Source organism: Gossypium raimondii, chromosome 8 (genome assembly GCF_025698545.1).
Source record: "Gossypium raimondii isolate GPD5lz chromosome 8, ASM2569854v1, whole genome shotgun sequence".
Lineage (NCBI taxonomy): Eukaryota > Viridiplantae > Streptophyta > Magnoliopsida > Malvales > Malvaceae > Gossypium > Gossypium raimondii.
Window position 1 is genome coordinate 12,111,287 of NC_068572.1, and position 25,380 is coordinate 12,136,666.

A 25,380-nucleotide genomic window follows, 5' to 3' on the forward strand; every position below is an offset into this window, starting at 1 on the left:
GAATTTTGGAATGGAAAAGAGGAGAGAAAGTGGAGAGAAGAGGTGAAAGATGTGAATGCTTGAGGTGTGTTTTTAAAATGACCAGCCTAAGGGGGTTTTTATAGCTGAGGAGGGTTGCTAAAAATAGCTAAAATTATCAGCCAAAGAGCCCTCCCTTGGCCGGCCACACATGTGGCAAGGTTGATAGTTTCAATTTTGCTAATTTAGGCTTGGGGCAAATCTGTAAAGCCACCAATTGTGGAGGGGTTTGAATGCAACTTGAACAAGTCTTCAAGGGCCTCTTTGTAAGCTTAAATAATTAGCTAATAAGGTAATTTGGGTCAGCTCTTGAGACGGTTTTTGGGCTGCCCATTTCTTGGTCGGTTCGGTTCACTCGATTCAGTTCGATTGGACCACTTTTTCATAATTCATTAATAATAATAATTTATTAACCCAAATTAAATTGGATATAAATTAAAATTAATTATATTATGAATTAATACATATAATTTTGGACCGTCTTAGGCTAAAATTTAGTTCGCCTCGATACTTCATATTGCTTCTTGGTTTTGCGCTTCTAGTAGTGTCTGCCGAGCCATTTTTCGCCCTTTGTGCAAATCTATCGAAAATAAATAAAATTCATCAAAATTAATTATAAAATTAACTAAAATTAAACAATTTCATATTTTAAGTGCACTTTAATTATTTTGTAAAAATTAATTATTTTTTCGACAAGAATTTTATCGAAATTGTATGATTTTAAGTTAAAAAGGGTATGTAAAAATGTGTACATTTCTGTGTTTCCGCACCCCCAAACTTAATTCATTGCTCGTCCCGAGTAATGCAAAAATGAAAAATAATTACTTAGAAAAAACCTTTGAAAAATTCCTTCAGAATAACATTCTTCCTGGAATTATCAATTTAATATACTTAGGCTCAAAAACAAGAAATTTTATAGTTAAGCTACTTAAGTATACATATCGTTCAAATTAATCTCAACAACTATTATGATAACACAATTAGACTACATGCTTCCTTAACAAGACATGTTAAACCTTACCAATTTGATTTTATTTCTTTATTCAAGATTAAGCTGCAATCATTAAGTTTAACTTATGCCTTCATATGTTGAACATAACAATTTCTCTCCACTAATGTAGGTAGTATAGAAAACTTGAATCAATAGGTTTTTAAAAAGGTTGTAACGTAGCTAGGCTAGAGGTAGGTAAAAGATAGATAAATTTAGGCTTTTAAACCTTAGACTCCACTTCAATCGAACCTTTGGAATAGTTTCCCTCAATACACCAACTTACTTTGCTTTTACATTCTCCTTTGTACATCTATTTTCTTTCAAGTACATGTTTTTTTTAAGCATTTTACTATATGTACTACAATTTTTAGAGCATTTGATACTTCTTTCAACTCCACCAAACTTATTTTCAAAGAGTACTGAGTCTAGTGTTTGGGACAATTTAAAGATAATTAAGAGAGAAGTGATGACTAAATATTGCAAGGGTTCAAATAAAATTAGGCCATATAGTCTCAAAGTTGGGTTTTAAAGGATAAAATTTCATCAAGGTTGGCTTGAAAGGCTCAAACGGTCCAAACAAGAGTTGTCTAAATCATTTTCAACATTCCATGCTTCCTAGGATTTCGCCTCAAGAAACTACTAAGTTAATTCTATAGACTTAAACTTTCATGCATGCCTACCTTTCTTAAGAAACTAAAAATTTTATGGTACGATTTGCATGCTTTATTAAAAATACATTTATATCATTATTCAGCTAACATGACAATTTATTGAAATAATAGAACTTTATTTATACTGAAGTTTAGCATACTTAACAAAATTTTAAATTATTGAACAAAATATGTCCTAATCATAATTAAAAGAACTATTTATTTTGAGTGGAAATAATTTCAATTTTTCGGTCCCCCTACTTAAAATGAAAAATGTTCTCATTTTTTAAATTGAATAGAAACTATACACCAGGTAGGATTCTAGAAAAGAGGAGGTAAGTCAATTTGACTGCTTAAGTACCAAGCTCTTTCTAAATCCAATCCTAGACATGTATATATCTATTGTCACACTTTATACTTCGCGACTTGTTCAATTTTATTAATGATTTCCATCTCTTGTTTTATTATGCAAAAATTCGTAATTAACTTTATCCTAAAATAACCTAAGAACATAAATAAAATAAAGTCGAGATCCCCCATTTATTTATTTGCAGATCCTTCCAGATTCGACTCATCTTTTGCTCCATCATTATTGTCTTTGCATAAATCACTTCACTCCTTTTTTGATATTGGGCTCCATGGTTCAAATATGTAATTTGGAAACTCAGGCACAAAAATAGACGGGTCATTGTAAATTTTCGTAAGAGCACTTCTTATCGAGTCATCCCTTATTTTTGAGTATTTCTAGTAAGCTTGTTGCTGCCACTGCATATGTTGCATTATGTCCAATAAGTTTGACAGCTCATCTCAAAGATCTGGGCAAGGCGGTTGAGCTCCGAACATTGAAGTCTCGATATCAGGTTTAGCTTCTGGATCCATTGGTTCCATCTTATCAGGGACTTCAACCGATTGCATTGGCTCGATTTCTGTGGGATCTTCCTTTTCTTCTTTTTTGAGGTCCTCACTTTCTTCAACTCGTTGCTGTAGAACAAAGTCTCCAGCTATTCGATAGAGGTCCAATCTGTGATTGTGCCATGGCTATAGCCTGTCTTCTTTACGTTTGCAAGAATTTTAGCTTTCAAGCACAGAATTTTTATCGTAAAGGAAAAGTAAGCTAGGCCAGAACATGAACAGCTAACGGCACAATTTCGCATTTCCCTCAAGATGATTTTTCCCACATCAATGGTCTCCCCAGTTAAAATCTAGTATAATAAGACCATTCGCTCTAATGAGATTTTAGTCCCATTTGAGCTAGGCATAAGGCTGAATCGGATGAAGTAGAACCATACCTTTGCGAGTGGCGTCAAATATTCTCTTCGACAAGTGTAGATTCCTTACTTTGACACAGTCCACTTAGAACCTAGAACTGTAAGTTTCTCGAGAATTTTTTGCAAATTTTTAGACTCTATATTGCTCATCAAGGAGGAATATTCGTCGTTTTTGAAATCAAGCAATTCAAAGAACTCATTAGTAGCGTTTGAAGTTATTGGTACCTTGATTCCGTGAATTGGAACTTCCGTCAACTCGCTTGAGGTTCAATTCACATAGAATTTGCGCACTAACTCCTCATCCACACTAGGTCTCTTCTCACAAAACGACTTCCAATTGGGAGTTTCAGCAACCTGACGACTACGCGCCATAAAACCAATATTGTTGCTTTCTTTCAATGTGAAACCTTTCTCTGGATGCATCTGTTGATTCTTGAAGATACTCTCGTATCTTGCTTTGGCTTCTTCACAGAGGAACTTGTTTTGTGATTCATCAATTTGGACTGATGCATGAGTTCTCTTGCAAGGCATGATTAGCCTGATCATAAGATGGTAACAATTATTTTCTCAAAAATTTAATTAATATAAAATATTAATAATTCAATAAATTGAAAAATTAAAATTTATGAGAAAAATTGGTCGTATCACCTTTTTTTGTAAAAATTAAGAGCTCTTAAGAAAAATAATTTTGAATCAAAAGATGGAAAATTAAAATAGGTTGAGGGGTATTTGGCTAAGAATGGGTGAAAGGGTGGTGTGCTGCTCGGGTATGCAAGGCAGTAGTGCGCAGCAAGGGATGGATGTGAACAGCGTGTGGATCGTTGAGCAGGCCTGGTGTGGGCGCACGCGGGGTGTTGTTGACTGATCAGTTGGACGATGCTGTGGCTAGGGAATTGTTAGGAGGTTTCGACACTTAAGGGTTTTTGTGTTTTTGGAAGGAATGGCGTATGAATGAAAAAAAAAAGATTGGTGGAATTTATAGTGAAAGGAGTAGGAGCTAGAGTAGAGTTCTTAAAAATTCTAAGTTCTAATTCTACTCAAAGTAAATAACAATTAATAATTAATATAATGCATATTAAATTATTATTTGCTATTAATTTATTAAGATAAAAACTTATCGAATAAAATATGATTAAATTAAAACTAATCCTAACTCTAAATAAAGTTGATAATAATTAATATATATTATAATGGATATAATTATATATTAATAATTATCATCTTTTCTTATTTTCTTTTTATTGAACTAAAACATATATTCTAGACGCTTTTTGAAAATTTTTACAAAAAGAGCAACCAAAATTTTAAAAACAATTCAATTAAGTTCCTAGACTTAATGAAAATTCAAAATTGAGTTGCAATATAAAACTTGGATTGACCCTTTTATTTGAAAAACTAAAAATTTATTTTGTCATTTAGGGAATAATTTCTTGAAAAATTATGTTAATATCAATTCCCAGGATAGATTGGAGAGGTCACAAGCGGTCCCGCTGAAGTTCCAATCTCCTAGACAGAATTTATTTAAACATACTAATCCCGAAAATATACCCTAAATCATTTATTCAAACAAAAGAACAAGAAAAATTAAATATCTGATAAAATGAACGAGATTTGAATCTGTTCAATTTTATCTCCCCAGTAATGTTTCAAGCGTTGAGCATTAACTTGAAATTTACCTCCCTTACCTTGAAGTTCAACAACTCCGTATGGATAAACTCAATGAATCATAAATGGACCGGACCAATGTGATTTTAACTTACCTAGAAGGAACCTTAATCTGGAATTGAATAACAAGACTTGCCGACCTGCTTCAAATTCTCGAACTCGAATGTGCTTGTCATGCCATTTCTTGAGTCTCTCCCTAAGTAATTTGGCATTATCGTATGAAGACATTTAGAATTCTTCTAACTCGTTAACTTGAAGCATCCGTTTCACTTTGGCACTTCTAAGATCCAAGTTGAGTTGTTGGAGAGGCCAGTAAGCTTTGTGTTCTTACTCCAAAGGTAGATGGTAGGCTTTCCCAAAGACTAACCTATAGGGTGACATCCCTAAAGGTGTCTTGTATGCTGTCCTGTAAACCCATAAAGCATCATCCGGTCTTTTGGACCAATCTCGTCGGTTCAGACAAACTACCTTCTCAAGTATGCCTTTGATCTCCTTGTTTGCCAGTTCAGCTTGCCTATTCGTCTGCGGATGGTAAGCTGTAGCGACTTTATGTTTCACTCCATGTTTATCTAATAACCATTTCAACCACTTGTTCACAAAATGGGACCCTTCATCACTGATGATGACTCTTGGGGTTTCAAGCATTGTAAACACATGTTTCTGCAAAAACTTTATTACAACCTTAGCATCGTTTGTCGGATATGCCTCTGCCTCAACCCACTTAGACACATAGTCTACTGCTACTAATAGGTACTTGTGACCAAAATATGGAGGGAAAAGATCGAGAAAGTCAATACCCCAAACATTGAATAATTCTACCTCAATGATGTTTGTTCGAGGCATCTCATTTCTGTTGGTGACATTTCCGACCCTTTGACATCGATCAAGACTCCTTACTTAAGCATATGCATCTTTAAATAGTGTTGGCGAAAAGAATTCGGCTTGCAATACCTTGGCTGTAGTACGTGTACCTCCGAAGTGTCCCCCACTCGGAGCTGTGTGACAATGGTATAAAATTTTATGTACTTTATCTTCTGCCACGCATCTCCTGATCATTTGATCTACACACTTTTTAAACAAATACGGTTCATCCTAGATATAGTACTTCATATCGTGAAGAAACTTTTTCTTTTGATGATACGTCTTATCAATCGGTATCAAACCATAAGATAAAAATTTAGCAATATCAACAAACCAAGGGGTATTATGGACATTATTTACCTTCAGTATGTGTTCATCTGGAAAAGTCTCTCGAATTGGTATAAGAGGAGAGTTCCCTTCTTGCGAGTCCAATCTAGACAAGTGGTCTGCTACTTGGTTTTCCACTCCCTTTCGATCTTGAATTTCTAGATCGAACTCTTGAAGTAGAAGTACCCATCGGATCGGTGTCGGCTTAGCGTCTTCCTTGGCGAGTAAATACTTAATTACCGAGTGGGTCCGTATAAACAGTCACTTTGGTACCTACAAGATAAGATCGAAACTTGTCAAAAGCAAACACAATAGCAAGTAACTCTTTTTCTGTTATCGTGTAATTCAGTTGAGCTCCTGTCAGAGTTTGACTCGCATAGTAGATGGGATGAAAAACTTTGTTCCTTCGCTGACCCATGATAACTCCGACCGTAAAGTCACTTGCGTCACACATCAATTCAAATGGCAAATCCCAGTCTGGTGTGACTATTATGGGTACCGAGACTAACCGACTCTTCAAATATTGAAAGCTCTTAAGCACACCTCATCAAATTTAAACGCCGTTTCCTTCTCCAATAAGTTGCATAAGGGTTTAGCAACTTTGGAGAAGTCCTTGATGAATCTTCAATAGAAACTAACGTGGCCCAAAAAGCTCCTAACACCCTTTAAAAATATTGGAGGTGGGAGTTTCTCAATAACATCTACCTTTGCTTTATCTACCTCGACTCCATGTCTTGTTATCCGATGCCCTAGAACAATACCTTCTTGTACCATGAAATGAAACTTTTCCCAGTTAAGTACAAGGTTTATTTCTTCGCATCGCCTTAGTACCATGGCTAGATTGGCTAGGCAATCATCATATGTATCTCCAAATACTGAAAAATCATCCATAAAAACTTCCAAATATTTCTCAACATGTCAGTAAAAATAGACATCATACATATGTATCAACTCGTTATTCTCGTTTTCAATGACCGTGATACCTCTTTTCTTTGGCACGCATTGGACCGGACTTACCCATAAACTATCTTAGATGGGGTAAATTATACCTGCATCTAACCACTTGATGATTTCTTTCTTGACTACGTCCTTTATGATGGAGGTTCAATCTTCGTTGTCCATCAATCGTCCCTTTTTTGCCATCTTCTAAGATAATCTTGTGCATGCATACAGATGGATTAATTTTGTGAATATCGACTATGGTCCATCCGATAGCCTTCTTGAATTGTTTCAACACTAGGATGAGTTTCTCTTCTTGCTCAGTAGTTAATTCTACTGAAACAATCACAGGTAGAGTATAAGAGTTACCTAAATAAACATATTTCAAATGTGAGGGAAGTAACTTCAGTTCAAATTTAGGTGGCTCCTCGATTGACGCTTTTGGTTGGGCATAATCCTTTTTCTCTAACTCCAAAGATTCAAAGCGAGATTGCGGATTAAATCCCCTTTGATTAGCTTCTAACAAAGCTAAGTATTCATCCTCCTCTTCATCATTTGGAGGATCTGATGTCAAAGTTTGTTCCAATGGATCCTCAACATAATTGAGTTCCTTCTCCATGATTAAATCCTTTAAATCGGGCACTGCAGAATAATCATCAGTTTTGTCAGGAAATCGCATGGACTTAAAAACGTTAAATGTTACCTGATCATCCTGAACACGTATAGTAAGCTTGCCCTTCTACACATCAATAAGGGTCCCTTTAGTTGCTAAGAATGGTCTTCCTAGGATGATTGGCACCTCTTTGTCTACTTCAAAGTCTAAAATCATAAAGTCAGCAGGAAAGATAATTTTTTCTACACGTGCCGATACGTCCTTGATTTTTCCTATCCCCAACTTCACCTATCCTAAGATCGATCTGCTAATTGAAGTGTAACCGTAGTAGGTCTAACTTCACCTATCCTTAACTTCCTAAATATTGACATGGGCATCAAGTTAATACTAGCATCGAAGTCACATAGTGCCTTACCACAATATGTTGCTCCAATATTGCAAGGTATGGTAAAACATCGAGGATCTTTTAATTTTGGGGGTAGGTTGTTTTGAAGATATGCACTGCATTCCTTCGTTAGGGCTACTGTCTTAAATTCTCCAAGCCTTCATTTTTTAGATAGGATATCCTTCATGAATTTGACGTAGTTTGATATTTGTTCAAGTGCTTCAACTAACGGGATGTTGATATGAAGTTGCTTGAGTACGCCTAGGAACTACTCGAATTGAATTTCCTGCTTCTGCTTCTGAAGTTTTTGAGGGTAGGGTGGTGGAAGTTTCTTTACTGGAACTGGTTAATTCGTTTTCTGTGGAAATTCTGCATCTAACAGAGTTATTAGTTGATCAGAATTAGCTGGTTCAGAAGTGACCTTGTGAGATTTTACAGATTTAATTTTTGGTAAAACTAGAATTTTAACACTCGGTTGAACTTCCTCTGAGCCTTGAGCGTCAGTTGGCTCCTTCTCAACTTCAACGGAATTGGGCTCTAAAGTCTTTCCTCTTCTCAATGTTAACGCTTTACAATACTCCTTCCCTGGATTCCTCGAATTCTCCATATCACTAGGTAAAACACATTGTGGTCGGTTTCTGAGTTTAGTTGCAAGCTGGCCCACTTGATTCTCCGAATTCCTTAGAGAGGCATCATTTTTCACCATGTATGCCTTCAAGAGATTCTCTAGGCTGTTGGATGGTTCAACTTGGGTTGGTTTCTAAGCTTGTTGGGAAAAACTAAGTGGCTAGGTTGATCTAGGTTGGACATAATTGTTACTAGTTCCTGCCCCTTGGTTACTTGAGGAAAAATTCGGGTGGTTTCGCCATGATGGGTTATAGAAATTGGATTGCAGCCATTGCCTTCCTCAATTTTGGTTCTGGTTACCCATGTAATACACAGAGTCTGGGTTCGATGGACATTCTTCGAACAAATGTCCTTCCCCACAATAAACACAAGCTACATTTTCAAATTGATTAAGTGGCTGTACTGCAAAACGATTACACCCATTAGTAGTAATATTTTTTAACATTGAGGATATTGATGATAATTGAGATGCGAGTGAAGTACTTGAGATGCGAGTAAAGTAAGAGCGTCTACTTCATGTATTCCAGTGACTCGTCTTCCTGACGCTGTTCGATTGGTTGGCCATTGATAATTGTTGCTGGAAATTCTCTCAATAATTTCATAAGCCTCATTATAAGACTTAGAAAGGAGAGCACCATTAGCAGAAGCATCCACTACCATCCTCGTGTGAGCATTGAGACCATTATAAAATGTCTCAAGTTGTATGCAATGTGGGATTCCGTAATGAGGGCACTTCTGTAATAATTCATTGTACCTTTTCCATGCCTCATACAATTACTTATCATCCATTTTTTGGAAACCAGTGATCTCATTCCTCAACTTAGCATTCTTGCTAGGCGGGAAATACTTCAAAAGGAATTTTTCTGCTAACTCTTGCCATGTTGAAATTGAGTTTGGTGGTAATGAGTTCAACCAAGCTCGAGCTCTGTCCCTTAGTGAATAAGGGAACATCTTCAATCGTAATGTATTTTTAGGTACTCTGGCTAACTTGAAAGAATTGCTCACCTCCATAAACAGTCTTAAGTGTAGGTGAGGATTTTCGATAGACATTCCACTGAATTAGCGCACTGTTTGAAGCATTTGGAACATCAGCAATAAGATCATGAAGATAGGATTTTGAGTAAGGTTTGCTCCATTTCCTTGAATTAGATTTTCAAAGTTCATATCTTCAGTCCTTCTCTGACTTGCTTGTCTTCTTCGCTGTCGAAAAGTTCGTTCAATCTCAGGGTCTACAGGGAGTAAATCGATGATTCGGTCAATACTCATAAACTCACAGAAAAATTAACTAAGTTAAAATTTGAACAGAAAAATAAACCAAAATGAAAAACTAACAACTTCACAAATAATGACTTTTTTAAAACACAGTCCCTGGCAACGGCGCCAAAAACTTGGAACGACGGAAATGTGCAAGTGTACACAATCGTAACAAGTAATAAAGTGACAATTAAATGTCGAGTTATTGTACCCATAGGGACTGTGAAAAGAATTATTTATGAATGCTATTTAAAACACTTTGGTGAAGAAAAATATTTTGTTTGAAGAGGGTGATTAAAAACTAAGATTTTAAACTAAGTAAACTAAATAAATAAAACTCAAATGCACGGTTTCAAAATACGATTTTAATCAAGATGACATAATAGTGTTAGATTAATTACATTTCTTAACTTAAAATTATTAAACTCATGTTTATATTATTACGAATAAGTTCACGGCAACTCGGTAATTTGCTAACTTATGAACATACTCACCTACCAAAATCCACTTATCTCTTGACTATAGCCCTATGTCAATTCAATTGATTTAACAAATCTTATTTGGCAAATATGCTATTGCACATACACACTTATTAAATCGAAATAATCTCATGTACATATCCCTATGTCAATTCAAACAATTAACTCGATTTAATAAGCACATAAAAGACTATGTGAGGTAACAAAGTATCCTAACCTTGAAACAGTTTAATCACATTAATCTTGCAAGTTAAGCAAGGCAAATGTATCGTCAGATACCGTTGCTAATCTAACCCTCAGCTACCTTAGATGATTAAACATGTACTGATTAAGTACTGTATCCATTAATTACAATTTCAGTCCATTTCAATAATTAATTCATTAGTTACCTAACAATTGTAATGCAAGAATAACTTAATCATGATTTTACTTAATCAAGCTTCTTACCGAGTCCTATAACAACATAAACACAATTTTAATAATTTTAACAAACGAAATGCAATCAACCTAACACGAATTAAATTCAAGCTAAATTGATTAAATTAACCATTTCAACAACATAAATATTCATAGACATGTTCAGCATAACTACAACAAAAATTAAAGAGATAGTGAACAAGAATCAAATCCGGTGTTTTTTCGTGGCTTGATTAGTTGCTCTGTTCTTCCTTATCCGTTGTCCTCGTCAACCAATGCTGCTATGAACAATTAATTGTTGCTCCAAATAGCTGATGAATGCCCTTTTCCCAAGAGGAGAAATCGGCAAGAGAGCATGGAAATTTTGGAATGGAAAATAAGAGAGAAAGTGGAGAGAAGAGATGAAAGATGTGAATGCTTGAGGTGTGTTTTTAAAGTGACCAGCCTAAGGGGGTTTTTATAGCTGAGGAGGGCTGCTAAAATTATCAGCCAAAGAGCCCTCCCTTGGCCGGCCACACATGTGGCAAGGTTGATAGTTTCAACTTTGCTAATTTAGGCTTGGGGCAAATATATAAAGCCACCAGTTGTGGAGGGGTTTGAATGCCACTTGAACAAGTCTTCAAGGGCCTCTTTTCAAGCTTAAATAATCAGCTAATAAGCTGATTTGGGTCAGCTCTTGGGACGGCTTTTGGGCTGTCCATTTCTTGGTTGGTTCGGTTCACTCGGTTCAGTTCAACTAGACCACTTTTCATAATTAATTAATAATAATTTATTAACCCAAAATAAATTGGATATAAATTAAAATTAATTATATTATGAATTAATACATATAATTTTGGACTATCTTAGGCTAAAATTTAGTTCAACTCGATACTTTAAATTGCTTCTCGATTTTGCGCTTCTAGCAGTGTCTGTCGAGCCATTTTCACCCTTTGTGCATATCTGTCGAAAATAACCAAAATTCATCAAAATTAATTATAAAATTAAATAAAATTAAACATGTTCATATTTTAAGTGCACTTTAATTATTTTGTAAAAATTAATTATTTTTTCAACAAGAATTTTATCGAAACTGTATGATTTCAAGTTAAAAAGGGTATGTAAAAATGTGAAAATTTTTGTGTTTCCAGTGCCACACAGAGGGACTAGCCAAAGTTGTTTGAGGTGACCCAATTTTCATACAACTTGCAGCGAAGTGGGGCCACGAACCAAAGTCCGTTCGAGATAGTGATGGGGCAACAACCACCCACACTCAATACTTTTATGGCCCGTTATATAGCACCAAATCTAGTAACTTATCATTTTACGAAGGATTGATAAGAACAAAATTACTTAGCTAGAGCTTGTCTACACTAGGAAAATAAACTTGAGTTACCACCAAAACTTAAGGTTCATCTAGTATTCCATGTCAGTATGGTTAAGCCATTCCATGAAGATCATGAGGATCCAAATTGAGGCAAGTCTGAAAAAGAACCAATATGGGTGAAAGTCTCTTACGATAGTAAAGTTGAAAGCATTGAGGCAGACCATGTGATCAGATGAAAGTATTATAGGTCGTAGCATGAATACTTAGTTCGGTGGAAGGGACTTCCTGACAGTGAAACAAGTTGGGAACATGTTGAGGCCTTGTGGTAGTTCCAAGACAAGATAGACCAGTTTAATACGGATAACACGATAAGGGCGTCACTAGAACAGGTAGAGGAGAATATCATGGGTTGCGCATGAGATCCCGTAACCATGGCATAATTGTGCGATCCATCATGTTCAAGACAGGTCATTTGGCCCAACTGGAGTGGCCTGTTTCTTGGAGAGATTGAAGACCCATCTATAAAGCATGGAAAATATAGAACGTAATCTTCAAAGATATGTAATCTTAGAGGTTTGATTTGTAGATAACTTTTAATCCTAACCATTAATGTACTTTAATGTGTACAGTTGATTTAGGGGAGGCTTAACTATAAATAGAGACCTCCTCCCCTCATTGTAATTCATTCATTGAGTAATAGAATTCTTGAGAGCATTCATTCAAACATTCTCTCTTGTGTTCTTTCTTTTCTGTGACTTTATTCTTCTTTTGAGTTCTTTCGACTTTTGTGTTGCTTCCGCTTTGCTTTTCATTAGTGCCTTGGAGGAATTCTATTTGAATCATCTTTTGACTTAGGCTTGTTTGAATCGAATAAATTGCCTAAGGCTGCACAGATTGCGATACTAAAGTTCTAGCTCTGTTGTAACAGCCTAATTTTTAGTGGTGTTGGAAATAGTGGTTTGAGACCACTAAATCCGACAAGTGAGCTCGTAAATTTCATTATATAATGTTTATGAGTCGATTGTGAATTTAGGAAGGCTTATGAATTAGTGAATTATGCTTTAAAAATATTTGTTAGATTAATTAGTTTTGAAAATGAGGTATCGAGACCTTGATTTTATAAACTGATCTGTAAATATTTTTATAAATATTTACGGAGTGTCATTAAGGTAGTATTAAAGTTTCATTAGAAAATTTTATCGTTTCGATAATTAATTAATTAAAATGGACTAAATTGAAAAAGGTGTAAAACTTACTAAATTGATTAAATAGAATAAATACTAAATAAGGGAGGACTAAAAGGGAAGTTAGACACCGCTGTGGCGGCATAAGCAGAAAAAATCTTGGAATTAGGTGAATTAAGGGAAAAATTATAAATTTGGTGAAATTAAGCTTAAATAAAAAGAAATCTAAAGATTTCTAGGCAATTCTTCTTCAATTCTTAGCCAAAAATAGCCATTAGAGAACTTCTTAATCTGGTTTTTATATTTTTACTTCATCTAAGTTTAATTCTTGTTTTTCTCTTGAAATTTTTATGTTTTTGAGACTTTTACAATTAGGTCCAACTATCTCATTCATTAGTTTTGGATTCAATGGATGATTTTGAAAGTTACCATTTATGAGTGATGGATTTTTATGATTAATTAACATGGATTTGAAGTTTTAATTTTGTTATATGAAGATTTTATCAAGTAATTTCAATAGAAATTGATTTTAGGACCAAATTAGTGAAGGACTAAATTACAAAAACTGTAAAAGTTGAGGTAATTGTGTAATTTCAAAAGTTGAGGGGTACAAATTTTGAAGTGGGCTAAAATTGAAATATATGCTAATGAATGAAAAATTTTACATTTTAGATCAAGAGCTCGTAGATCAACGAGAAAAAGGGAAATTAGTCGAGTAGTCTCTAAACTATTACCAATTTTACAATCCAACCCACGTAAGTTCATATGGTTAATGATTATTCGTCAATATAGGAATGATATAATATATTTATTCATATTTTTTTGTTGAAATTAAGATTATTGTAAAAGTATGAAAATTGAACTGAATGTTTAAAACGAGTAGAATGCAGGATTGAGTACGATCGTTCCGTGGCAAAGAATGAATTGAGGATAAGACCGTGGTTGGACCATGGCAATGTTTAAATGTAAGACCATAGCTGGGCTATGGCATTTTAATGAAAATACCATAACTGGGTTATGGCACCTTGAACGTAAGACCATGTTTGGACCATGGCAATATAAATACATGTGTAAGACCATAGCTGGGCTATGGCATTCTGATGATAAGACCATAATTGGGTTATGACACTACAAATATAAGACCATGGTAGGGCCATGGCAATACATGCGTAAGACCATAGTTGGACTATGGAACAAAAAGAACGATGTACTCATATCCGTAAGACGTTCTTCGATTCAGTAAGGAATTGTAAGAGACTTATGTGATTGAATTGAAATATTTATAAATTATTATTGATATTGATCTGAATGAAGTGTGTTTATTGATTATATTGTATTTGACAGAGACAAATGTATGATTTATTTACAATTTAATTTATTATATTATATTAAGTTCGGTAAGATCAATGTTTAACCTGTTGAACTTACTAAGCTTCATTAAGCTTACTTGTGTTGTTTAATGTTCTTGTAGATTAACATGTAGTCGGAAGATCGGATCAACACATCAAGCTACACTATCCAATTTATTTCGGTAGTTTTTGTAATGTAAATTTTGGTTTATATGGCATGTATAAGGTTGGTTTGGCAATGAAATAGTTTGAATTGTGGTTGTGAATATTAAACGTTTGTATGTATGTAATTAGTAGTAGAATTTGATAAATCAATGAAATGAATTAAATAGGTAAGCATAAATAAATGCAATATTTGTGATGTTATGTCATGTTGAGAACATGTTTTAGCTTGTATTGATTGCTTGGTTGGGAAATATTGGTGTATATGAATGTTGAGTGCAGATTAATGTCAAAATGGTTGAGAAAAGTGGCCTTAAAATAACCTATTTTCATCCACACGGGCAGAGACACGGGCATGTGTCCCCTGGTTCTAAGAAATTTTTAAAAATTTTGGAAAAAATTTCCTTAGTACCCAGTTTAGTCCCGATTCACTTCTAAGGTGAATATTGGGCCTCGAAGGTCCATATAAGGGATAATGTGAGTGTTATATGATTGATTCTTAATATGTGTAATTGAGAAATGTCCGTATTTAATTTGTAAAGTTCGGTAATGCTCTGTAACCCTGTTTCGGTAATGGATAAGGGTTAGGGGTATTACATTTATTGGTATCAGAGCTTCGGTTTAGTTCATTCTCAGAATGATAGTAATGTATAAAGTGTCTAGAAATACATGCCATATAAATCTGTGATAGTGTGATGTGTATGATCCAATCTAACTCTTATTTTTCTTATAGATTGTGAAGATGTCAGATAGATCTAAACATGTTGAACATGATGAGGTCAATAGTATAGTACATATATCTGAGCACGAGACAAGTAGTAACGTTCCAATTTCTCTGGTTCAAGAACAAGAACTTAAAAATATGTTCTTTGGGTTTATGAATCAATGGTTTAATGAATTTATGCAAGAAAGAAATCAGGCTCAACAACCTCCTCCCCCTACTGCACCTTTCGAAGTGCCTCTGGTATTATCTCTACCTCCTCCGATGATTGAATCCAGTAAACGTACTCCGAACAAAAAATTTAGAAAATGTGGGGCCGAAGAATTCTGAGGTAGGTCAGATGATGATCCTGTCAAAATGGAGTACTGGCTTCAGAACACAATAAGTGTTTTTGAGGAATCAACTTGTTCTTCTGAAGATTATCTAAGATGTACTGTGTCACTACTAAAAGAAAATGCTTATAATTGGTGGATGACTATAGTGGTCGTGGTGCCGAAAGAGAAAATCACTTGGGAATTCTTTCAGAGTGAATTTAGAAAGAAATATGTTGGCAAGTGATATTTGGATAAAAAGAAGTGGGAATTTCTTGACTTGTGACAAGGAAATCGGTCAGTAGCTGAATACGAGAGGGAATTTGTATACCTCAGCAGATATGCCCGTGAAATTGTACCAACCGAAGAAGAAATGTGTATTCGGTTTGAGGAAGGACTGAATGATGAAATTATAATGATGATTGGGGGCATAAAAATACGAAAATTTGTCATTTTATCAGGTCGTGCTTAGAAATTGGAAGAGGTATATAACAGAAAAATACAGAGAGACAGAAGGAATAAATAATCTTACAAGTGAAGTTCTTCGAAGTTATTTCCAATAATTCTGGCTAAAAAGTCTAGAGATGATTTTAGTCGAGCCACTCCAATGTCGGAATGATCAAATAAGAATAAGGCGATTCAATAAGATTACGGGATGAATATTAGACCTACAGCTAGTGTGGGTAGTGTGCAAAATGTTCCTAAGCCCAAATGTAAATAGTGTAGGTAGGTGAAAGTGTTCCTAAGCCCAAAGGTAAGGCAGGAGCTTGTTATAAATGTAGAGCCACTGATTATTTCATTCGAGATTGCCCTCTGTTTCAAAGAGAGGAAGAAGAAGAAAAAGAAAAAAGATAGCCACTTCCCAAAGAAGAAAATGTTCGGGACAAAACAGTGTTGCTGGGACTAGTCGTTCGGGTATGAGAGATTTTGCTGCCCAGTCAGAGGCTAGGGCACCTGCACATACTTATGCTATCCAAGCGAGGGAGGAAGCTACAGCTTCGAACGTAATAGCTGGTACATTCTTTCTTTTTGATACTATTGTGTATGCATTGATTGACCCTGGATCCATGCATTCTTATATTTACACTGCATTAGTAACAAAAAAGAAAAGGCCTATTGAGTTTACTGATTATGATATTCAAGTCACTAATCCATTAGGCCAAACCTGTGAATTTCCTGCTGATTTGATGTTGGTACTCTTTCGAGAATTTGATTTTTTTGGGAATGGATTGGTTGACAAAGCTTGATGCTGTAGTAAATTGTAGAGAAAAACAGATTGATCTGAAATGTCAGACAGGTGAAATGATTACTGTTGAGTCTGAGAATTCGAAGGAAATTGTTAGAATTATTTCAGCTCTTTCAGCTCAGAAACTAATGCAGAAAGGTAATGAGGCATTTTTAGCCTATATTCTTGATACCTGAGATTCTAAATCAAAGCTAGAATAGTTATCGGTTGTTAATGAGTTTACTGATGTGTTTCCCGATGAGTCGCCAGGTTTATCACCTGATTGTGAAGTTGAATTCATAATTGATGTAATTCCAAAAATAACTCCGATATCGATAACACCATACCGTATGACACTAGCTGAGTTAAAGGAGTTAAAGACATAGCTGCAAGAGTTATTGGACAAAGGGTTCATCAAACCGAGTATGCCTCATTGGGGTGCACCTGTCTTATTTGTGAAAAAGAAATATGGTTCTTTGAGACTGTGTATAGACAACAGACAGTTGAATAAGGTTACAATTAAAAATAAATATCCTTTGCCTTGTATTGACGATTTGTTTGACCAACTGAAAGTTGCTATAGTATTTTTGAAGATAGATCTCAGATCCAGGTATTATCTGTTGAAGGTTAAAGAGTGTGATGTGCCGAAGACTGCTTTCAGAACTCGGTATGGTCACCATGATTTTTTGGTAATGCCATTTGGTTTGACCAATGCTCCTACAGCATTTCTCGCCGTATAAATAGTGTCTCCAGATTTAATGAATCAAATTTTTCAACTTTATCTGGAAATATTTGTGGCTGTATTTATTGATGATATACTAATCTATTCCAAGATAAAAACTGAGCATGCACAGACTTGACAATTGTGCTACAGACCTTGAGGAAGAAATAGTTGTATGAAAAGTTCAGTAAATTGGACCCGCATAAAGTATCCGTAGTGGTGAATTGGAAAACTCCAAAGAATACAACAGAAGTGCGAAGTTTTCTAGGTTTAGCAGGATATTACCGCTGAATTTTCAATAAGGTTTCGATGATTGCTTTACCAATGACTCGATTACTACAGAAAAATGTAGAATTTGTTTGGCTTGATGAGTGTGAGCAAAGTTTTGATCAGTTGAAGAAAATGCTAATAGAAGCTCCGGTCTTGACTCAGTTAGAATCGAGTGTACCGTATGTTGTTTACAGTGATACGTCTTTAAATAGATTAGGTTGTGTACTGATGCAGTTGGGAAAAGTAGTGGCATATGCTTCTCTGCAGTTAAAACCACATGAGAAGAATTATCCTGCAATTGTGTTTGCTTTAAAAATCTAGAGACACTAGGCGAGAAATGTTATGTGTTTCTTTCTTTATTTTCACGTTTTCTTCTTCTTTTTTCGCTCTTCTACCAATTCTTTCCCCTAGTTGCTGCCGAAATTTCCATTATTTTTCCCCTTCCGTTTCTTTCTTTATTTTTTAATTTTTTTGGCTGTTCATCGTTGGTTGCGTGTGTTCGGTAAGTAACGATTTTTTCTATTGTTAATCGTTCTTGGTTAATCTCTAAAAGGGGGTTCCTTTTTAGTGTTTAGGAGTTAATCAAGGGACTGGTGGTTTTGAATCGATGCTGTGATTGTGTGAAGTCATGGTTACTCAAGCGAGGTAAGGGTTTTGTTAGTTTTTTAGTCGAGTTCCTTCCAAAATTGTTTGATTGAAAACAAATTAAGTGATTAACCTAGAGATTTGTTGGTCGATTTTTAGGTTCTGGAGGCTTAGAAGTGCTTACGCATCAGAAACGATACCAAGTGTGTACTAAAAATGCAGAAAATGGGATTTGGCGAAAAGCTGAAATTGCTTGCTGTCGAGAAATAAGAGAAATAAGAGAAAATGATGTGAAAATTGTAGTGAAAGGAAATAAGGGTGTAATAAACTTGGAAATCAACATTCTGCACTAAAATAGTTTTGGACAGCAGAAGTAGTCTAACTTTAAAAAATCATCAAAAATTATGAAAATTGTGTTAGAGGTTTAATAAAATATGAAATTAAATTTTATTGAGTCTAGTTTTTCATGGAAAAAATAGTGTAAGCAATGAAATTGTAAGTTATGAGATATAATGAATTTTGTGAGACAATGTCAGAATAGGTTTGGGTTCCCCTATTCTGAATTTGGAAAAGCCATCAAAAATTGCAAAAAAAAAAAATTAGGGGATTAAATTTATATGTTTAAATCCTTAACGAGTCTATTTTCAAGAGAAACAAACGGAAACATAATCCAAATTCTGTACTAAGAGATAAATAATTTTTAGTAAAGGAAAGGTTGAAGCTATCAAACAGTAGAATAGGGATAGATTTGAAGATTTTACCGTACTTATTTAATAAACTATAAATTCTAAAAATTTTATGGTAGAAAGGTATTCAAACAGATCTTAATTTTGAATTTTGTAGCTCAAGATATAAATAATTTAGTGACAATGACTCAAGTAGACAACTTTGAATGAACATATAAGAAAATAGTAAAAACATATATGAATATTTAGCTAGCATGAGTTACATTAAAAATGGATCACACGGCCAAGGCCAAATTGGGCTGTGGGCCACACGGGCATACATGGGCGTGTAGGCCTATTTTTACCAGAATGTTTCAAAGGTTGCACGGGTCACCCAAGTCAACAGTAAAACTACTGTATGGTCAGTAAGCGCTACTTAGACCCATAAATGTGTGAAATTGACTGAATGATATCTGTACTGAGCATGTTAATATTTGAACCGAATATATGTACTGAAATTGCATAATAGCATATCATCCATTGTATGTTGTATTGCATTGGGTTGGGGGTTGTTATTCAGAGGAAGTGTACTGAAAGGCTTTAAGCCTAACTTATTGGTAGCTCAGCTGCAAACTACTATTTTGTGCTGCATTCGGTACTACTTGGAGTGTAGGGATGGGTGTGTTGATTATATCCCCACATGGAGTGTAGGGTTGGACGAAGATGGCGCGTAGAAGCTGGATGGGTAGGATTTTGCTACTACGTAACTGTTATTGCTACTGATACTGTGATGGGCTAAGGCCCTACTGCATTTTTGACATAGTACGGAGATAGGCCAAGTCCCAAACTGCCATTGATACTGAAAAGGGTTTAGTCCCAAGACTGTTCAACTATGCACTATGAATACTGATTGTTTGTTTGTTTCTGTGAGATTACACACTGAGTTTACGTAAACTCACCCTTTTTGTTTTATGTGCATAGGAAATTCCCAGACTTAGACGGATCGGTGTGATGGAGCGGTGACCACAGTAATTTTTGGACTTCATGGTTTTCAAGTTACGTTTTATGATTTAATTATTATTGATTATTTGGGTTGTAATTTAAGGATCCTCTTGGACTTTGGTTTTAAATTTTGGGTTTTTATTTATTTATTTTACTTTATAAATTTGTACCTGCTGGTTGTAAGAAATTTGATTTTTAAAAAGTTAAAGTAGTTTCTAAATGCATGATCACTTAGACTGTTTTATTAAAGCTTCTGCAAGAGGGTTGTTTCAAAACAAATGTTTTAAATGAATAAAGATGACTTCCTAAATTCTAACAAAGGTTTACTAAACATAATAACATAGAATATTTTCAACGTAACAACGAGGTTTCAGAAACAGTATCGTGTGACATTGCCAGATACATCCATAATGTCTAGATTGGGTTTGGGGCTCTACATTTAGTGGTATTAAAGAGCTGAATTTGAGATAGAGACAGTGGTTAGAGATACTAAAAGATTATGACCTGGTTATTGACTACCACCTGGGGAAGGCTAATGTGGTTGCAGATGAACTTAGTTGAAAGTCGTCATTTTTTGCACTTCGAGCGATGAATGCTCATTTGTCTCTTAATGAACGACTCCATTTGGAGCTGAGCTCTTCAGGGGTGTCACTGGGGTCGCCTCTAATATGGTCAAGTATTGGATTGATTCCACGGAGAGGATCATGGATGACCTGGATTACTCCTCCGAGCAGAAATTAAAGGGTGCGGTCTCGCTGCTGCGTGATGAGGCTCATCAGTGGTGGCTTACTATTAAGGAGGGCACTCAACCCGAACGTCCAACCTGGGAGTTCTTTAAGATCGCCTTCTAGGGGAAGTATGCGAGAGCTACCAAGTTTACCTCTGATTCGGGAAGTAGAGTTTGGGATTGAGCTTGTCCCCGGTACAGCTCTGATGTCTATCGCTCCCTATCGATTGGCACCGAAGGAGCTTACAGAGCTTTAGGCTTTAATTCAAGAGTTATTGGATCGTGGGTTCATCCGCCCTAGTGTGTCCCTATGGGGAGCACCGGTACTGTTTGTTAAGAAAAATGATGGATCCATGAGGATGTGTATCAACTACTGACAACTAAATAAGTTGACTATTAAGAACATGTATCCACTTCCGAGGATTAATGATTTGTTTGACCAGTTTCGATGGGCGTTTGTGTTCTGCAAAATTGACTTGCATTTTGGGTATCATCAGTTGAGGGTTAAGGAGGCTGATGTGCATAAGACGGCATTTAGGGCTCGTTATGGTCACTACGAGTTCCTAGTAATGCCATTTGGACTGACTAATGCACCGACAGCTTTTATGGGTCTGATGAACTGAGTGTTTCAGCCCTACCTAGATTGATTTGTAGTGGTGTTCATCGATGACATATTGGTTTATTCGAGGACTGAGGATGAGCATGATAAGCACCTTAGGATTGTTCTTCAGATTTTGAGGGAAAAACAGTTCTATACTAAGTTCAGCAAGTGCGAGTTTTGGTTACGTGAAGTAACATTTCTGGGTCATGTGGTGTTTGCTGAGGGGATTCGAGCCGATCCTCGAAAAATTGAGGTTGTATTGGATTGGAAGCAGCCTAAGAATGTGTCTAAGATCCGTAACTTTTTGGTGCTGGCAGGTTATTACCGACGGTTTATGGAAGGATTTTCACTGATCACAGTACCCTTGACTAAGCTGCTACTTAAAGGTGTATCGTTTGACTGGACTAATGCGCAGAAATAGAGCTGTAAGAAGCTTAAGATTGTACTTAAAGGAGTTCACGGTTTATAGTGAATCATCACATGTCGGTTTGGGATTTGTATTGATGCAGGATGGTAAGGTGGTTACATATGTGTCTCATCAGCTTAAGAGACACGAGGTGAACTATCCAACGCATGATTTGAAGTTGGCTGCCGTAGACTTTGCATTGAAAATCTAGAGGCATTATCTGTTTGGTGAGAAGTGTATCATCTACACTGATCACAAAAGCCTCAAGTATCTCATTACTCAGAAGGAGCTGAATCGAGGGCAGCGAAGATGGGTTGAGCTGCTTAAGGATTACGACTGTACCATTGAGTACCATCCTGGCAAGGCTAATGTGGTAGCCGATGCATTTAGCCATAGGGATATGACTGATCTGAGAGCGATGTTCATTAAACTTAGCTTGTTCGACGATGGGAATTTTTTGGCTGAGCTTCAAGTCAAGCTAACTTGGATCAAGCAGATTAAGGGTAGAAACCTAGAAGATGAGTCTTTGGGTCTTCGGTTCCAACAGATTGAGAGTGGTAGCACTACGGACTTTAGGTGGAAGTTTGAGGGTGTGTTGTGTTTCTGAGGCCGGATATGTGTCGAATGATTCGGACTTGGGGCAGTCTATTTTGAGAGCGGTGCATAGTAGCCCTTATTCTATGCTATGAAGTGAGAGGTTACGGATTTTGTGGCTAGATGCCTGACTTGCCAGCAGGTTAAGGCTGAGCATCAGTTGCCTTTGGGATTGTTGCAGCCGATTAAAATTCAGCTATGGAAGTGGGAACGAGTAATGATGGATTTTGTTAGTGGGTTGCCTTTAACACCCACTAAGAAAGATTCAGTGTGGGTCATCGTGGATCGATTGACTAAGTCTGCACACTTCATCTCAGTTAGAATAAATTATTCTTTGTAGAAGCTGGCGAAGCTCTATATTTCTGAGGTAGTGAAACTGCATGGGGTACCGATTTTGATCATCTCTGATAGAAATCCTCATTTCACGTCTCGATTTTGGAAAAAGGTGCATGAGACTCTAGGTTCAAGGTTGGAATTTAGTATTGTGTTCCATTCTCAGACCGATGGTCAATCAGAGAGAGTGATTCAAGTACTGGAGGATATGTTAAAGAGCTGTGCTATTGATTTCCGAGGTAGTTGGGAGGATTATTTACCGTTAACGGAGTTTGCGTATAATAATAGCTTCCAGTCTAGCATCCAGATGGCACCTTATGAGGCACTGTACGGTCGTAAGTGTCGCACTCTTTTATGTTGGACTGAGTTGGGCGAGCGGTGTGTTCTGGGTCCTGAGTTGGTCTTTGAGACAGAGGATAAGGCTAGATTGATTCGGGATCGTTTGAAAGCGGCTTCTGACAAGAAGAAACCTTATATGGATTTGAAGAGGCTTGAGATCGAGTATTCTATAGGGGACTTCGTTTTTCTCAAGGTCTCACTATGTAAGAAGGTACTAAGGTTTGGTCGTAAGGGCAAGTTGAGCCCTAGGTTTATTGGACCTTACCATATTCTAAAGCGAGTGAGACCAGTTTCTTATCAGTTGGAGCTACCTCCGATGTTGGATTGTTTCCATGATGTTCTCCATGTCTCTATGATGAGGCGTTACCGCTCTGATTGTAGTCATAGTGTCCCTGTTGAGGGGATTGAGGTTAGGCCAGACTTGACCTTTGAGGAGGAGCCTGTCCAGATTCTGGATTGTGACGTAAAGGTTCTGAGGAGGAAGTCTATTCCTTTGATGAAGGTTCTATTGTATAATCATAGCACTGACGAGGCCACGTGGGAGCCTGAGGATACGAAGCGTCAGCAGTATCTTTATTTGTTCTGATCAGGTAAATTTTGAGGTCGAAATTTTCTTTTAAAGGGGTAGAGTTGTAACGCATCATAATTTTTATTTTTGTTCTTGCAAAGGTGTGACACAACTGTGTATCTGCTTCAGTGGTTAAGTGTTCTAGGTGTATAAAAGGTCCCAAGTTCAAGCCAGGACTTGGGGAAATTTTGGTATTTTTATGAATAAGGCCTATCTTTGGTCAGTAGGCTTTTAAGTAAAAGATGGCAAATAATTAACAGAATGGGCCTGCTGGTCTGGTGGATAAGTGGAGTGTTGGTGTGAAGGAGGTCCTGTGTTCAATTCTCTGTGATGGCGTTGAGACAATATTTTTGCTTCAATTTTGACTAAGAGTTGTGTTGGGAAAAAATTCTGAGTAGTTGCGTTTTAGTGGGTTAATAGGGAGTGATTTTAGGAGATAATGTGGGAGAGGTTATCAGAAAATAATTTGATTAACTTTTAGTTTTAGAAAAAAAAGTAGAGTTTCGGTTTTCTCTCAATTTACCCGAACTTTTTCTGACGTTTTCTTCTTCTTCTTTCCTTCCTCTGTCGATTCTTTCCCCTAGTTGCTGCCGAAATTTCCATTATTTTTCCCCTTTCATTTCTTTCCTTATTTTCCAATTGATTTGGTTGTTCATTGTTGGTTGCGTGTGTTCAGCAAGTAACGGTTTTGTCTATTGTTAATCGTTCTTGGTTAATCACTAAAAGGGGGATTCATTTTTGGTGTTTAGGAGTTAATCAAGGGACTGGTGGTTTTGAATCGACACTGTGAATGGGCAAAGCCATGGTTACTCAAGTGAGGTAAGGGTTTTGTTAGGTTTTTAGTCGAGTTCATTCCAAAATTGGTTGATTGAAAACGAATTAAGTGATTAATCTAGAGATTTGTTGGTCGACTTTTAGGTTTTGGATGCTTATGAGTGCTTACGCATCAGAAACTATACCAGGTGTGTACCCAAAATGCAGAAAATGAGATTCAGTGAAAAGCCAAAATTGCTTGCTGTCGAGAAATAAGAGAAATAAGAGAAAATAATGAAAAAAATTGTAGAGAAAGGAAATAAGGGTGTAATAAACTTGGAAATCAACATTCTACACTAAAATAGTTTTGGATAGCAGAAGTAGTCTAACTTTGAAAAATCATCAAAAAGTGTTGAAATTGAGTCAGAGGTTGAATAAAATACGAAATTAAAGTTTATTGAGTCTATTTTTTCATGGAAGACACAGTCATTTTGTGAGACAAGGTCAGAATGATTTCGGGTTCCCCTGTTTTGACTTTGGAAAAATCATCAAAAATTGTAAAAAAATAATTAGGTGCTTAAATTTATATGTTTAAATCCTTAACGAGTCTATTTTTAAGAAAAATAAACAGAAGCATAATCCGACTTTCGTACTAAGAGATAAATAATTTTTAGTAAGGAAAGGTTGAAGCTATCAAATAGCAGAATTGGGATAGATTTGAAGATTTTACTGTACTTATTTGATAAACTATAAAATCTAAAAATTTTATGGCAGAAAGGTATTTGAATGTAGTTTCGAAAACATCAAGCGGATCTTAATTTGGAATTCTTTAGCTCAGGATATAAATAATTTAGTGACAATGACTCTAGTAGACAGCTTTGAATAAACATATAAGTAAGTAGTAAAAACATATATGAATATTTAGCTAGCATAGGTTACATTAAAAATGGATCACACGGGCACACACGAGCGTGTGGGCCCATTTTTACCAGAATGTTTCGAAGGTTGCACGGGTCGCCCAAGTCGACTGTGAGCCTACTGTAAGGTCGGTAAGCACTACTTAG

The 25,380-nt window shown here is 36.0% G+C and overlaps 2 protein-coding genes and 1 non-coding gene across 3 annotated transcripts; all 3 read left to right on the forward strand.

Annotated features, from left to right (window-relative positions):
* The first annotated feature begins 9,059 nt into the window (after nucleotides 1–9,059).
* On the forward strand, nucleotides 9,060–9,166 carry LOC128032275 (small nucleolar RNA R71). The gene has a single exon (XR_008188403.1). It is a non-coding gene; the product is annotated as a small nucleolar RNA R71 (small nucleolar RNA).
* A 7,278-nt stretch (nucleotides 9,167–16,444) lies between these two features.
* Nucleotides 16,445–17,138, forward strand: LOC128042994 (uncharacterized). The gene is made up of 3 exons (XM_052634771.1): nucleotides 16,445–16,720; nucleotides 16,803–16,911; nucleotides 17,023–17,138. Exons 1-3 carry the CDS (start codon nucleotides 16,445–16,447, stop codon nucleotides 17,136–17,138), a joined length of 501 nt encoding a protein of 166 aa, XP_052490731.1.
* A 3,988-nt stretch (nucleotides 17,139–21,126) lies between these two features.
* LOC105793146 (uncharacterized) lies at nucleotides 21,127–23,581 on the forward strand. Its single transcript, XM_012622073.2, has 7 exons — nucleotides 21,127–21,288; nucleotides 21,454–21,681; nucleotides 21,833–21,916; nucleotides 22,013–22,326; nucleotides 22,447–22,552; nucleotides 22,664–22,895; nucleotides 23,070–23,581. The coding sequence occupies exons 1-7, from the start codon at nucleotides 21,127–21,129 to the stop codon at nucleotides 23,579–23,581; spliced, it is 1,638 nt and encodes a 545-aa protein (XP_012477527.2).
* Nucleotides 23,582–25,380: the final 1,799 nt, after the last annotated feature.

Excerpts from the sequence above, each read along its gene's own strand:
- LOC105793146 (XM_012622073.2), top strand. The coding sequence starts at position 21,127 with ATGTATCCACTTCCGAGGATTAATGATTTGTTTGACCAGTTTCGATGG. Across the intron at positions 21,682-21,832 it reads AAGGATTTTCACTGATCACA|GATGGTAAGGTGGTTACATA; the intron begins GTACCCTTGACT and ends GTATTGATGCAG. Across the intron at positions 21,917-22,012 it reads ATGATTTGAAGTTGGCTGCC|AAGGAGCTGAATCGAGGGCA; the intron begins GTAGACTTTGCA and ends CTCATTACTCAG.
- LOC128042994 (XM_052634771.1), top strand. The coding sequence starts at position 16,445 with ATGAGAGATTTTGCTGCCCAGTCAGAGGCTAGGGCACCTGCACATACT. Across the intron at positions 16,721-16,802 it reads TTCCTGCTGATTTGATGTTG|ATTGATCTGAAATGTCAGAC; the intron begins GTACTCTTTCGA and ends AGAGAAAAACAG. Across the intron at positions 16,912-17,022 it reads TCAGAAACTAATGCAGAAAG|GTTTATCACCTGATTGTGAA; the intron begins GTAATGAGGCAT and ends ATGAGTCGCCAG.